This window comes from Aphelocoma coerulescens, unplaced genomic scaffold (genome assembly GCF_041296385.1).
Source record: "Aphelocoma coerulescens isolate FSJ_1873_10779 unplaced genomic scaffold, UR_Acoe_1.0 HiC_scaffold_347, whole genome shotgun sequence".
NCBI lineage: Eukaryota > Metazoa > Chordata > Aves > Passeriformes > Corvidae > Aphelocoma > Aphelocoma coerulescens.
This window is the reverse complement of record NW_027183690.1, coordinates 42942-56612: the sequence shown is the minus strand read 5'-3', so window position 1 is coordinate 56612 and position 13671 is coordinate 42942. Positions and strand designations below refer to the sequence as shown.

General features: G+C 58.9%; 1 protein-coding gene across 1 annotated transcript in view; it reads right to left on the bottom strand.

Annotated features, from left to right (window-relative positions):
- The window catches only part of TMEM145 (transmembrane protein 145), a 30046-nt gene that overhangs the window by 15863 nt on the left and 512 nt on the right, over positions 1 to 13671 (bottom strand). Inside the window, 8 exon segments of the mRNA XM_068999357.1 lie at positions 148 to 216; positions 350 to 421; positions 1910 to 1994; positions 6646 to 6747; positions 6868 to 6954; positions 8255 to 8332; positions 8424 to 8498; positions 13128 to 13323. Of these exon segments, the coding sequence (XP_068855458.1) occupies positions 148 to 216; positions 350 to 421; positions 1910 to 1994; positions 6646 to 6747; positions 6868 to 6954; positions 8255 to 8332; positions 8424 to 8498; positions 13128 to 13323 (764 nt within the window).

Below are 13671 nucleotides of genomic sequence, written 5' to 3'. Positions count from 1 at the left end.
AGCCCCAATTGCTCACCCTCCAGACCCCCCCCGAAGCCCCCAGACCCCCCCAGAAGCCCCCAGCCCCAATTGCTCACCCTCCAGACCCCCCAGAAGCCCCCAGCCCCAATTAAGCCCCCCCCGAAGCCCCCAGCCCCAATTGCTCACCCTCCAGCCCGGCCGCCGCCATGAACATCTTGTAGGTTGTGTGGAGCAGCTGCCGCCCCTTGAGCCGGTCTGGGGAGGGGGCGGGGGGCTCTGAGACCCCTCCCCAAATTCCCCACACCCCCCCCCACCGCCTCCCCCTCCCCAAATTCCCCACCCCCCCCCCCACCGCCGCCCCCTCCCCAAATTCCCCCCCCGCACTCACAGCCGCAGTAGCAGGAGAGGAGGAAGATGAGGGCGAAGATGAGGAGGAAGGTGATGTCGGTCTCCAGGATCCCTGCGCGGGGCCGCAATTGGGGCTGGGGGCTGCAGGAGACCCCTCCCCAAAATACCCCCAGACCCCCCCCCATCCCCCCCGGGAAAGCCCCCTCCCCAAAAAGGAAAAAAACGCGGAGTTTTTGGAGCCCCGAAAAGCTCGGAAAGAGCCCCAAAAGGACAAACGCGGCAGGGAGGAGGAGGGGGCAACGAAGCCCCCAGACCCAATTGGGACCCCAGACCCAAATGGGACCCCAGAGCCGAATGAAGCCCCCAGACCCAATTGGGACCCCTGACACAAATGGGACCCCAGACCCAAATGGGACCCCAGAGCCGAATGAAGCCCCCAGACCCAATTGGGACCCCTGACCCAAATGGGACCCCAGACCCAAATGGGACCCCAGAGCCGAATGAAGCCCCCAGACCCAAATGGGACCCAGACCCAATTGGGACCCCTGACCCAAATGGGACCCCAGACCCCCAAATGGGACCCCAGACCCAAATGGGACCCCTGACCCAAATGGGACCCCAGAGCCGAATGAAGCCCCCAGACCCAATTGGGACCCCTGACCCAAATGAGACCCCAGACCCAACTGGGACCCCAGACCCAAATGAGACCCCAGACCCAATTGGGACCCCAGACCCAAATGGGATCCCTGACCCCCAACTGGGACCCCAGACCCAATTGGGACCCCTGACCCAAATGGGACCCCAGACCCCCAACTGGGACCCCAGACCCAAATGGGACCCCAGAGCCGAATGAAGCCCCCAGACCCAAATGAAGCCCCCAGACCCAACTGGGACCCCAGACCCAACTGGGACCCCAGACCCCCAACTGGGACCCCAGACCCAAATGGGACCCCAGACCCAAATGGGACCCCTGACCCCCAAATGAAGCCCCCAGCCCCAAACGAAGCTCCCAGCCCCAAATGAAGCCCCCAAACCCAAATGAAGCCCCCAGCCCCAAACGGAAGCCCCCAGCCCCAAATGAAGCCCCCAGCCCCAAATGAAACCCCCAGCCCCAAATAAACCCCAACAACCCCCAGCCCCTGACAGTCCCCGAAGCCCCCAGCCCCAAATGAAGCCCCCAGCCCCAAATAAACCCCAATAACCCCCAGCCCCTGACAGCCCCCGAAGCCCCCAGCCCCAAACGAAGCCCCCAGCCCCAAATGGAAGCCCCCAGCCCCAAATGAACCCCAATAACCCCCAGCCCCTGACAGCCCCCGAAGCCCCCAGCCCCAAACGGAAACCCCCAGCCCCAAATCGGAGCCCCCAGCCCCAAATAAACCCCAATAACCCCCAGCCCCCGAAGCCCCCAGCCCCAAATGAAGCCCCCAGCCCCAAATAAACCCCAATAACCCCCAGCCCCTGAAGCCCCCAGCCCCAAATGGAAGCCCCCAGCCCCAAATGAACCCCAATAACCCCCAGCCCCTGGCATTCCCCAAAGCCCCCAGCCCCAAACGAAGCCCCCAGCCCCAAATGAAGCCCCCAGCCCCAAAAGGAGCCGCACCGAACTCGTCGGCCGAGAAGTGCCGGGTCCAGAAGGAGTCGCCGTTGGTCAGAACCATCTCGTACTCCAGCTCCAGCCCGCCGCCCTTTTGGGGCATTTTGGGCCTTTTTGGGGCTTTTTGGGGTTTTGGGGGATTTTTGGGGTTTTGGGGGATTTTTTGGGATTTTTTGGGGATTTTTTGGGGGGTTTTTTGGAGGGTTTTTGGGGTGGTTTTGGGGTTTTATGGCGGGGGTGCGGGGTTTTTTTTGGTTTTTTAGGGGGAGGTTTTGGGGTTTTTGGGGCGGTTTTGGGGGTTTTGGGGCGGTTTTGGGGTTTTGGGAGTTTTTTGGGTTTTTTTTGGGATTTTGGGGGAGTTTTTGGGGGGGTTGTTGGGGGTTTTAGAGGGGGTGGGGGGGTTGGGGAGGTTTTGGGGGTTTTTGGTTTTTTTTCTGGGGGTTTTGGAGGATTTTTGGGGGATTTTTTGGGATTTTTGGGGGATTTTGGGGATTTTTTGGGGATTTTTTGGGATTTTTGGGGGATTTTTTTTGGGATTTTTTTGGGAATTTTGGGGGATTTTTTTTGATTTTTTGGGGATTTTTGGGGGGTTTTTTTTGGAGGGTTTTTGGGGTTTTATGGCGGGGTGGGGGTGATTTTTTTTTTGTTTTTTTAGGGGGAGGTTTTGGGGTTTTTTGGGGCGGTTTTGGGGTTTTTGGGGCGGTTTTTGGGTTTTTGGGAGCTTTTGGGGGGGTTGTTGGGGGTTTTAGAGGGGGGCGGGGGGGTTTGGGGAGGTTTTGGGGGTTTTTGTTTTTTTTTTTCTGGGGGTTCGGAGGATTTTTGGGAGGTTTTTGGGGAGTTTTGGGGGTATTTCGGGGGTGGTTTAGGGTGAGGTTTGGGGTGATTTGGGGAGTTTTGGGGCATTTCCGGGATGTTTGAGGGTATTTTGGGGTATTTTGGGGTATTTTGGGGTGTTTCAGGGCGGTTTTGGGGTGATTTGGGGGAGTTTTGGGTGTTTGGGGGGTATTTTGGGATGTTTCAGGTTGGTTTTGGGGTAATTTTGGGAGTTTTTGGGTGTTTTGCGGGTGTTTGGGGGTATTTTGTGCTATTTTGGGGTGTTTCAGGGCGGTTTTGGGGTGATTTGGGGGAGTTTTGGGGTATTTCGGGGTATTCTGGAGAGTTTTGGGGTATTTTGAGTTGTTTCAGGGTGGTTTTGGGGTGCTTTTGGGTGTTTTGGGGCATTATGGGGCATTCTGGGGAGGTTTTTGGATGTTTTGGGGCATATTTTGGGGAGTTTCAAGGAGGTTTTGGGGTGATTTGGGGATGTTTGGGGTGATTTTGGGGTATTTTGGGTGTTTCGGGGGTATTTTGGGGTATTTTGGGGTACTTTAGGGGTATTTCAGGGTACTTTGGGGGTATTTTGGGGGCGGTTTTGGGGTATTTTGGGGTATTTTGGTTTTTTTTGGGGGGGTTGGGGCATTTTGGGGGTATTTTGGGGTACTTTGGGGGTACTTTGGGGTATTTTGGGGTACTTTAGGGGTATTTTGGGGTATTTTGGGGTGTTCCAGGGCGGTTTTGGGGCCGTTTCGGGCAGTTTCGGGTCACTCACCCCACACTTGCTGAGCGCCACGTACCACCAGCGCTCCCGCCCCGAGCTTTGGGGCCGTTTGGGGGGATTTGGGGGTATTTTGGGGTACTTTAGGGGTATTTTAGGGGTATTTTGGGGTATTTTGGGTTGTTCCAGGACGGTTTTGGGGCCGTTTCGGATGATTTCGGGTCACTCACCCCACACTTGCTGAGCGCCACGTACCACCAGCGCTCCTGCCCCGAGCTTTGGGGCCGTTTGGGGGGATTTTGGGGTATTTTGGGGTACTTTAGGGGTATTTTGGGGTATTTTGGGGTATTTTGGGCTGTTTCAGGACGGTTTTGGGGCCGTTTCGGGCAGTTTCGGGTCACTCACCCCACACTTGCTGAGCGCCACGTACCACCAGCGCTCCCGCCCCGAGCTTTGGGGCCGTTTGGGGGGATTTGGGGGGATTTGGGGGTATTTAGGGGTATTTAGGGGTATTTTGGGGTACTTTAGGGGTGTTTCAGGGCGGTTTTGGGGCCGTTTCGGACGATTTCGGGTCACTCACCCCACACTTGCTGAGCGCCACGTACCACCAGCGCTCCCGCCCCGAGCTTTGGGGCCGTTTGGGGGGATTTGGGGGGATTTGGGGGTATTTTGGGGTACTTTAGGGGGATTTTGGGGTACTTTATGGGTATTTTGGGGTATTTTGGGGTGTTCCAGGGCGGTTTTGGGGCCGTTTCGGGCAGTTTCGGGTCACTCACCCCACACTTGCTGAGCGCCACGTACCACCAGCGCTCCCGCCCCGAGCTTTGGGGCCGTTTGGGGGGATTTGGGGGGATTTGGGGGTATTTTGGGGTACTTTAGGGGGATTTTGGGGTACTTTATGGGTATTTTGGGGTATTTTGGGGTGTTCCAGGGCGGTTTTGGGGCCGTTTCGGGCAGTTTCGGGTCACTCACCCCACACTTGCTGAGCGCCACGTACCACCAGCGCTCCCGCCCCGAGCTTTGGGGCCGTTTGGGGGGATTTGGGGGGATTTGGGGGTATTTTGGGGTATTTAGGGGTATTTTGGGGTATTTTGGGGTACTTTAGGGGTATTTTGGGGTATTTTGGGGTGTTCCAGGGCGGTTTTGGGGCCGTTTCGGACGATTTCGGGTCACTCACCCCACACTTGCTGAGCGCCACGTACCACCAGTGCTCCCGCCCCGAGCTTTGGGGCCGTTTGGGGGGATTTGGGGGGATTTTGGGGTACTTTAGGGGGATTTTGGGGTACTTTAGGGGTATTTTGGGGTACTTTAGGGGTATTTTGGGGTACTTTAGGGGTGTTCCAGGGCGGTTTTGGGGCCGTTTCGGGCAGTTTCGGGTCACTCACCCCACACTTGCTGAGCGCCACGTACCACCAGCGCTCCCGCACCGAGCTTTGGGGCCGTTTGGGGGGATTTTGGGGGGATTTGGGGTATTTTGGGGTATTTTGGGGTACTTTAGGGGTATTTTGGGGTATTTTGGGGTATTTTGGGGTGTTCCAGGGCGGTTTTGGGGCCGTTTCGGACGATTTCGGGTCACTCACCCCACACTTGCTGAGCGCCACGTACCACCAGCGCTCCCGCCCCGAGCTTTGGGGCCGTTTGGGGGGATTTGGGGTACTTTAGGGGTATTTAGGGGTATTTTGGGGTATTTTGGGGTACTTTAGGGGTATTTTGGGGTATTTTGGGGTGTTTCAGGGCGGTTTTGGGGCCGTTTCGGGCAGTTTCGGGTCACTCACCCCACACTTGCTGAGCGCCACGTACCACCAGCGCTCCCGCACCGAGCTTTGGGGCCGTTTGGGGGGATTTGGGGTACTTTAGGGGTATTTTGGGGTACTTTAGGGGTATTTTGGGGTATTTTGGGGTACTTTAGGGGTATTTTGGGGTACTTTAGGGGTGTTTCAGGGCGGTTTTGGGGCCGTTTCGGACGATTTCGGGTCACTCACCCCACACTTGCTGAGCGCCACGTACCACCAGCGCTCCCGCCCCGAGCTTTGGGGCCGTTTGGGGGGATTTTGGGGTATTTTGGGGTACTTTAGGGGTATTTTGGGGTACTTTAGGGGTATTTTGGGGTGTTCCAGGGCGGTTTTGGGGCCGTTTCGGGCAGTTTCGGGTCACTCACCCCACACTTGCTGAGCGCCACGTACCACCAGCGCTCCCGCCCCGAGCTTTGGGGCCGTTTGGGGGGATTTGGGGTACTTTAGGGGTATTTAGGGGTATTTTGGGGTATTTTGGGGTACTTTAGGGGTATTTTGGGGTATTTTGGGGTGTTTCAGGGCGGTTTTGGGGCCGTTTCGGGCAGTTTCGGGTCACTCACCCCACACTTGCTGAGCGCCACGTACCACCAGCGCTCCCGCCCCGAGCTTTGGGGCCGTTTGGGGGGATTTGGGGTACTTTAGGGGTATTTTGGGGTACTTTAGGGGTATTTTGGGGTATTTTGGGGTACTTTAGGGGTATTTTGGGCTGTTCCAGGGCGGTTTTGGGGCCGTTTCGGACGATTTCGGGTCACTCACCCCACACTTGCTGAGCGCCACGTACCACCAGCGCTCCCGCCCCGAGCTTTGGGGCCGTTTGGGGGGATTTTGGGGTACTTTGGGGTATTTTGGGGTATTTTTGGGGTATTTTGGGGTACTTTAGGGGTACTTTAGGGGTATTTTGGGGTACTTTATGGGTATTTTGGGGTATTTTGGGGGGTTTTGGGGTATTTTGGGAGTATTTTGGGGTATTTTGGGGTGTTCCAGGGCGGTTTTGGGGCCGTTTCGGGCGGTTTCGGGTCACTCACCCCACACTTGCTGAGCGCCACGTACCACCAGCGCTCCCGCCCCGAGCTTTGGGGCCGTTTGGGGGGATTTGGGGTATTTTGGGGTATTTTGGGGTACTTTAGGGGTATTTTGGGGTACTTTAGGGGTATTTTGGGGTATTTTGGGGTGTTCCAGGGCGGTTTTGGGGCCGTTTCAGGCAGTTTCGGGTCACTCACCCCACACTTGCTGAGCGCCACGTACCACCAGCGCTCCCGCCCCGAGCTTTGGGGCCGTTTGGGGGGATTTTGGGGGGATTTGGGGTATTTTGGGGTATTTTGGGGTACTTTAGGGGTATTTTGGGGTATTTTGGGGTATTTTGGGCTGTTCCAGGGCGGTTTTGGGGCCGTTTCGGGCGGTTTCGGGTCACTCACCCCACACTTGCTGAGCGCCACGTACCACCAGCGCTCCCGCACCGAGCGGAAGCTGCGGCCGCTGGAGCAGCTCAGGACCCTCCCCGAGACCCCCGGCAGCACCTGGGGGGGGGGGGTTGGGCCGGGGGGGGAGGGGTCGCGCTGAGCCCGGGGAGACCCCAGACCCATGAATCCCCTCCCCCAGCCCTGCCTGGCCCCTCCCCCCGAAGCCCCCAGCCCCACCTGGCAGCCGGACCAGGCGTACTGCGTGGTCAGGTTGATGACCTGGTTGTTCTCGGGCCGGATCACCGACTCCTTGGCCAGGCAGTCCTGGGGAGGGGGCGTGGGCACCGAGACCCCTCCCCAAATTCACCCCAACCCACCCCCAAACACAGCCAAAGCCCCGCGAGGACCCCTCCCCAAATTCACCTCCGAAACACAGCCAAAACCCCCCAGGGAGCCCCAAAACCCCACAAGGACCCCTCCCCAAATTCACCCCAACCGCCCCAAATACAGCCAAAGCCCCACGAGGACCCCTCCCCAAATTCACCCCCCAAACACAGCCAAAACCCGGCAAGGACCCCTCCCCAAATTCATCCCAACCCCACCCCCAAATACAGCCAAAGCCCCACGAGGACCCCTCCCCAAATTCACCCCAACCCACCCCCAAATACAGCCAAACCCGGCAAGGACCCCTCCCCAAATTCACCCCCCAAACACAGCAAAAGCCCGGCAAGGACCCCTCCCCTAATTCACCCCAACCCCACCCCCAAATAGAGCCAAAACCCCGTGAGGACCCCTCCCCAAATTCACCCCCAACACCCCCCAAATACAGCCAAACCCTGCAAGGACCCCTCCCCAAATTCACCCCAACCCACCCCAAACACACCCACGCCCGGCGAGGACCCCTCCCCAAATTCACCCCAACCCCTCCCCCAGATACAGCCAAAACCCCGCAAGGACCCCTCCCCAAATTCACCCCAACCACCCCCAAATAGACCCAAAACCCCGTGAGGACCCCTCCCCAAATTCACCCCCCAAATACAGCCAAACCCTGCAAGGACCTCTCCCCAAATTCGCACCTTGCCCGTCCCCTGAAGCCCCCAGCCCCAATTCGCACCTTGCCCCCCCGAAGCCCCCAGCCCCATTTCACCCCTTGCCCCTCCCCTGAAGCCCCCAGCCCCAATTCCCACCTTACCCCTCCCCCGAAGCCCCCAGCCCCAATTCACCCCTTGCCCCTCCCCCGAAACCCCCAGCCCCAATTCCCACCTCGCCCCCCCGAAGCCCCCAGCCCCAATTCCCACCTTACCCCTCCCCCGAAGCCCCCAGCCCCAATTCACCCCTTGCCCCTCCCTGGAAGCCCCCAGCCCCAATTCCCACCTTACCCCCCGAAGCCCCCAGCCCCAATTCACACCTTACCCCCCCTGAAGCCCCCAGCCCCAATTTCCCCCTCGCCCCCCCGAAGCCCCCAGCCCCAATTCGCACCTTACCCCCCTGAAGCCCCCAGCCTCAATTCACCCCTTGCCCCTCCCTGGAAGCCCCCAGCCCCAATTCCCACCTTACCCCTTGAAGCCCCCAGCCCCAATTCGCACCTCCCCCTCCCCCCAAAGCCCCCAGCCCCAATTCGCACCTTGCCCCCCCTCCTGTAGACCGCGGGCCACTGGGAGGGGTCGTCGAAGTAGAGCAGAATGTTCTGGCAGCACTTGGCCTGAATTGGGGAGGGGTCCCGGGGGGCAATTGGGGGTCTGGGGGCTCCCCCCGAGCCCCCCCGGGACCCCCAGGACCCCCCCCGGGCTCACCTCGGGGTAGCGGAAGTGGAAATCGAGGCGGCCGAAATCGGAGAGGAAACAGAAACGGGTGAGGAAAACCCAGTCCTGGGGAGGGCGGGGGGCGTCAGAGACCCCAGACCCAAATACAGACCCCGGGCCCAAATACAGACCCCAGACCCAAACAGAGACCCCGGACCCAAATACAGACCCCGGGCCCAAATACAGACCCCGGGCCCAAATACAGACCCTGGGCCCAAATAGAGACCCCAGACCCAAATAGAGACCCCAGACCCAAATACAGACCCTGGGCCCAAACAGAGACCCCAGGCCCAAACAGAGACCCCAGACCCAAATACAGACCCCGGGCCCAAATACAGACCCCGGGCCCAAACAGAGACCCCAGGCCCAAATACAGACCCCGGGCCCAAATACAGACCCTGGGCCCAAATACAGACCCCGGGCCCAAATAGAGACCCCAGACCCAAATACAGACCCCGGGCCCAAATACAGACCCCGGGCCCAAATAGAGACCCCAGACCCAAATACAGACCCCGGGCCCAAACAGAGACCCCAGACCCAAATACAGACCCCGGGCCCAAATACAGACCCCGGGCCCAAACAGAGACCCCAGACCCAAATACAGACCCCGGGCCCAAATACAGACCCTGGGCCCAAACAGAGACCCCAGACCCAAATAAAGACCCCAGACCCAAATACAGACCCCGGGCTCAAATACAGACCCCGGGCCCAAATAGAGACCCCAGACCCAAATAGAGACCCCGGGCCCAAACAGAGACCCCAGACCCAAACAGAGACCCCAGACCCAAATACAGACCCCGGAGCCAAATAGAGACCCCAGACCCAAATACAGACCCCGGGCCCAAACAGAGACCCCAGACCCAAATACAGACCCCGGGCCCAAATACAGACCCCAGACCCAAATACAGACCCTGGGCCCAAACAGAGACCCCAGACCCAAATAAAGACCCCAGACCCAAATACAGACCCCGGGCTCAAATACAGACCCCGGGCCCAAATAGAGACCACAGACCCAAATAGAGACCCCGGGCCCAAACAGAGACCCCAGAGCCAAATAGAGACCCCAGACCCAAATAGAGACCCCAGACCCAAACAGAGACCCCAGAGCCAAATACAGACCCTGGGCCCAAACAGAGACCCCAGACCCAAATACAGACCCCAGAGCCAAATAGAGACCCCAGACCCAAATACAGACCCCGGGCCCAAACAGAGACCCCAGACCCAAATACAGACCCCGGACCCAAACAGAGACCCCAGACCCAAATAGAGACCCTGGGCCCAAACAGAGACCCCAGAGCCAAACAGAGACCCCAGAGCCAAACAGAGACCCCAGACCCAAATACAGACCCCAAAGGAACCCCCAAAACCCCCCAACAAACCTCCCGGGAACCCCCCAGAGACCCCAGACCCAAATACAGACCCCGGGCCCAAATACAGACCCCGGGCCCAAACAGAGACCCCAGACCCAAGTACAGACCCCAGACCCAAATAGAGACCCCAAAGGAACCCCCCAAAATCCCCCAAAACCTCCCCAAAACCTCCCGGGGACCCCCCCAGAGACCCCAGACCCAAACAGAGACCCCAGACCCAAACAGAGACCCCAAAGCATTCCCCCAAAACCCCCCTATAGACCCCCCAGAACCCCCCTGGAGACCCCTCCCCATCCCGCCGTTGCCATGGCAACGGGCCCGCTCCGCGTTTCCACGGCAACGGGAGGGAACGGGGGGGGCGGGGGTCCCTGAAACCCCCCCGGGACCCCCCGGGACCCCCCGGAACCCCCCGGGAAGCGAGAGAGGGAAAAGGGGGGGTCCGGGTGGGAATTGGGGGGGTCCCGATATGGAAAGGGGGGTCAGGGGTTTGGGGGATCCCAAATTTGGGGGATTTGGGACTTGGGGAACCCAAATTTGGGGGATTCGGGGTTTGGGGGATCCCAAATTTGGGGGATTCAGGGGTTTGGGGGATTCAGGATTTGGGGGATCCCAAATTTGGGGGGGTTCGGGATTTGAGGGGATTCAGGGATTTGGGGATCCCAAATTTGGGGGATTGGGGATTTGGGGGTTCAGGGTTTGGGGGATCCAAATTTGGGGGATTTGGGGATCCCAAATTTGGGGGATTGGGGATTTGGGGGTTCAGGGTTTGGGGGATCCAAATTTGGGAGATTCAGGGTTTTGGGGAACCCAAATTTGGGGGATTCAGGGTTTTGGGAGGGACCCAAATTTGGAGGATTCTGGATTTGGGGAGTTCAGGGATTTGGGGGATTGAGGATTTGGGGGGGTTCAGGGTTTTGGGGATCCCAAATTTAGGGGGTTCCCAAATTTGGGGGATTCAGGGTTTGGGGATCCAAATTTGGGGGATTTGGGGGGATTCGGGGATTTGGGGGGATTCAGGGATTTGGGGATCCCAAATTTAGGGGATTCAGGGTTTTGGGGAGTTCAGGGATTTGGGGGATTGAGGATTTGGGGGGATTCGGGGGTCCAGATTTTGGGGATTTGGGGGATTCAGGGATTTGGGGGGTCCAAATTTGGGGGGTTCGGGATTTGGGGGATTCGGGATTTGGGGGATTCGGGATTTGGGGATCCCAAATTTGGGGGATTCAGGGTTTTGGGAGGGACCCAAATTTGGGGGATTGGGGATCTGGGGCTTTCGATTTTGGCGGGATCTGGGATTTGGGGGATTGGGGATTTGTGGATCCCAAATTTGGGGAATTCAGGGTTTTGGGAGGGACCCAAATTTGGGGGATTCGGGGCTTTCGATTTCGGGGCGATCCGGGATTTGGGGGGTTCGGGATTTGGGGGATTCGGGATTTGGGGGATTCGGGATTTGGGGATCCCAAATTTGGGGGATTTGGGGGATTCAGGGTTTTGGGGGATTCGAGGTTTGGGGGGTTCAGGGATTTGGGGGGATTCAGGGATTTGGGGATCCCAAATTTAGGGGATTCAGGATTTTGGGAGAGACTCAAATTTGGGGGATTCGGGGCTTTCGATTTCGGGGCGATCCGGGATTTGGGGGATTGGGGATTTGGGGATCTCAAATTTGGGGGATTTGGGATTTGGGGATCCCAAATTTGGGGGATTCAGGGATTTGGGAGGGACCCAAATTTGGGGGATTCAGGGTTTCGGGAGGGACCCAAATTTGGGGGATTCGGGATTTGGGGATCCCAAATTTGGGGGATTCAGGATTTGGGGATCCCAAATTTGGGGGATTCAGGGATTTGGGAGGGACCCAAATTTGGGGATTCAGGGTTTCGGGAGGGACCCAAATTTGGGGGATTCGGGATTTGGGGATCCCAAATTTGGGGGATTCATGGATTTGGGAGGGACCCAAATTTGGGGGATTCGGGATTTGGGAGGGACCCAAATTTGGGGGATTCAGGGATTTGGGAGGGACCCAAATTTGGGGGATTCGGGATTTGGGAGGGACCCAAATTTGGGGGATTCATGGATTTGGGAGGGACCCAAATTTGGAGGATTCAGGGTTTCGGGAGGGACCCAAATTTGGAGGATTCAGGGTTTCGGGAGGGACCCAAATTTGGGGGATTCATGGATTTGGGAGGGACCCAAATTTGGGGGATTCGGGATTTGGGGATCCCAAATTTGGGGGATTCATGGATTTGGGAGGGACCCAAATTTGGGGGATTCAGGGATTTGGGAGGGACCCAAATTTGGGGGATTCGGGATTTGGGAGGGACCCAAATTTGGGGGATTCAGGGATTTGGGAGGGACCCAAATTTGGGGGATTCGGGTTTCGGGAGGGACCCAAATTTGGGGGATTCGGGGTTTCGGGAGGGACCCAAATTTGGGGGATTCATGGATTTGGGAGGGACCCAAATTTGGGGGATTCATGGATTTGGGAGGGACCCAAATTTGGGGGATTCGGGATTTGGGGATCCCAAATTTGGGGGATTCATGGATTTGGGAGGGACCCAAATTTGGGGGATTCGGGATTTGGGAGGGACCCAAATTTGGGGGATTCAGGGATTTGGGAGGGACCCAAATTTGGGGGATTCGGGATTTGGGAGGGACCCAAATTTGGGGGATTCATGGATTTGGGAGGGACCCAAATTTGGAGGATTCAGGGTTTCGGGAGGGACCCAAATTTGGGGGATTCGGGGTTTCGGGAGGGACCCAAATTTGGGGGATTCGGGGTTTCGGGAGGGACCCAAATTTGGGGGATTCAGGGATTTGGGAGGGACCCAAATTTGGGGGATTCGGGATTTGGGAGGGACCTAAATTTGGGGGATTCATGGATTTGGGAGGGACCCAAATTTGGGGGATTCAGGGTTTCGGGAGGGACCCAAATTTGGGGGATTCGGGGTTTCGGGAGGGACCCAAATTTGGGGGATTCGGGATTTGGGGATCCCAAATTTGGGGGATTCATGGATTTGGGAGGGACCCAAATTTGGGGGATTTGGAGCTTTCGATTTCGGGGCGATTCGGGATTTGGGGGATTAGGGATTTGGGGGGCGGGGGTTCCAAGTTTGGGGGGGGGGGGGTCGGTCCATCTTTGAGGGGGGGGGGTGGGGGGGTCCCGGCGCCTCCTGGGGCATCGCGATATAAAAGCGGGGGGGGGGAGGGGAGGGGGGCAGGGTGTCGCGATCTGGAACCGGGGAAATGCCGAGACGCCCCCGGGGGGGTCCCGCGCCCCCCCCCCCCCCCCCCCCCCCCGGCCGCCCCCCGCCCCAAATTCGCCGCTCACCTCCTTGGTGCTGACGCGGCCCCGCACGAACTTGGCGGCGGCTCCCGCGGGCAGCAGCAGCAGCAGCAGCGGCAGCAGCGCCGGGGGCCCCCCCCCGGGACCCCCCCGGGACCCCCCCCGGGACCCCCGGAGCCCCCCCCGGCCGCAGCCCCATCGCCCCCCGGCCCCTGCGCGCCGCCCGCGCCGGCCACGCCCACTGCGGGGGGACACGCCCACAAAGGGGCGGGGTTAATGCGGAGGTGAGAGCCCGCTGCCTGCAGGCCACGCCCATTGTGGTAATTAACACACAGGCCACGCCCACTGCGGGGGACACGCCCACAAAGGGGCGGGGTTAATGCGGGGGGCAAGGCCGCTGCTCGTAGGCCACGCCCATTATGGTAATTAGCATACAGGCCACGCCCACTGCGGGGACACGCCCACAAAGGGGCGGGGTTAACGCAGAGGGACACGGCCGCTGCTCGCTGGCCACGCCCATTATGGTAATTAGCATACAGACCACGCCCACTGCGGGGGACACGCCCACAAAGGGGCGGGGTTAATGCGG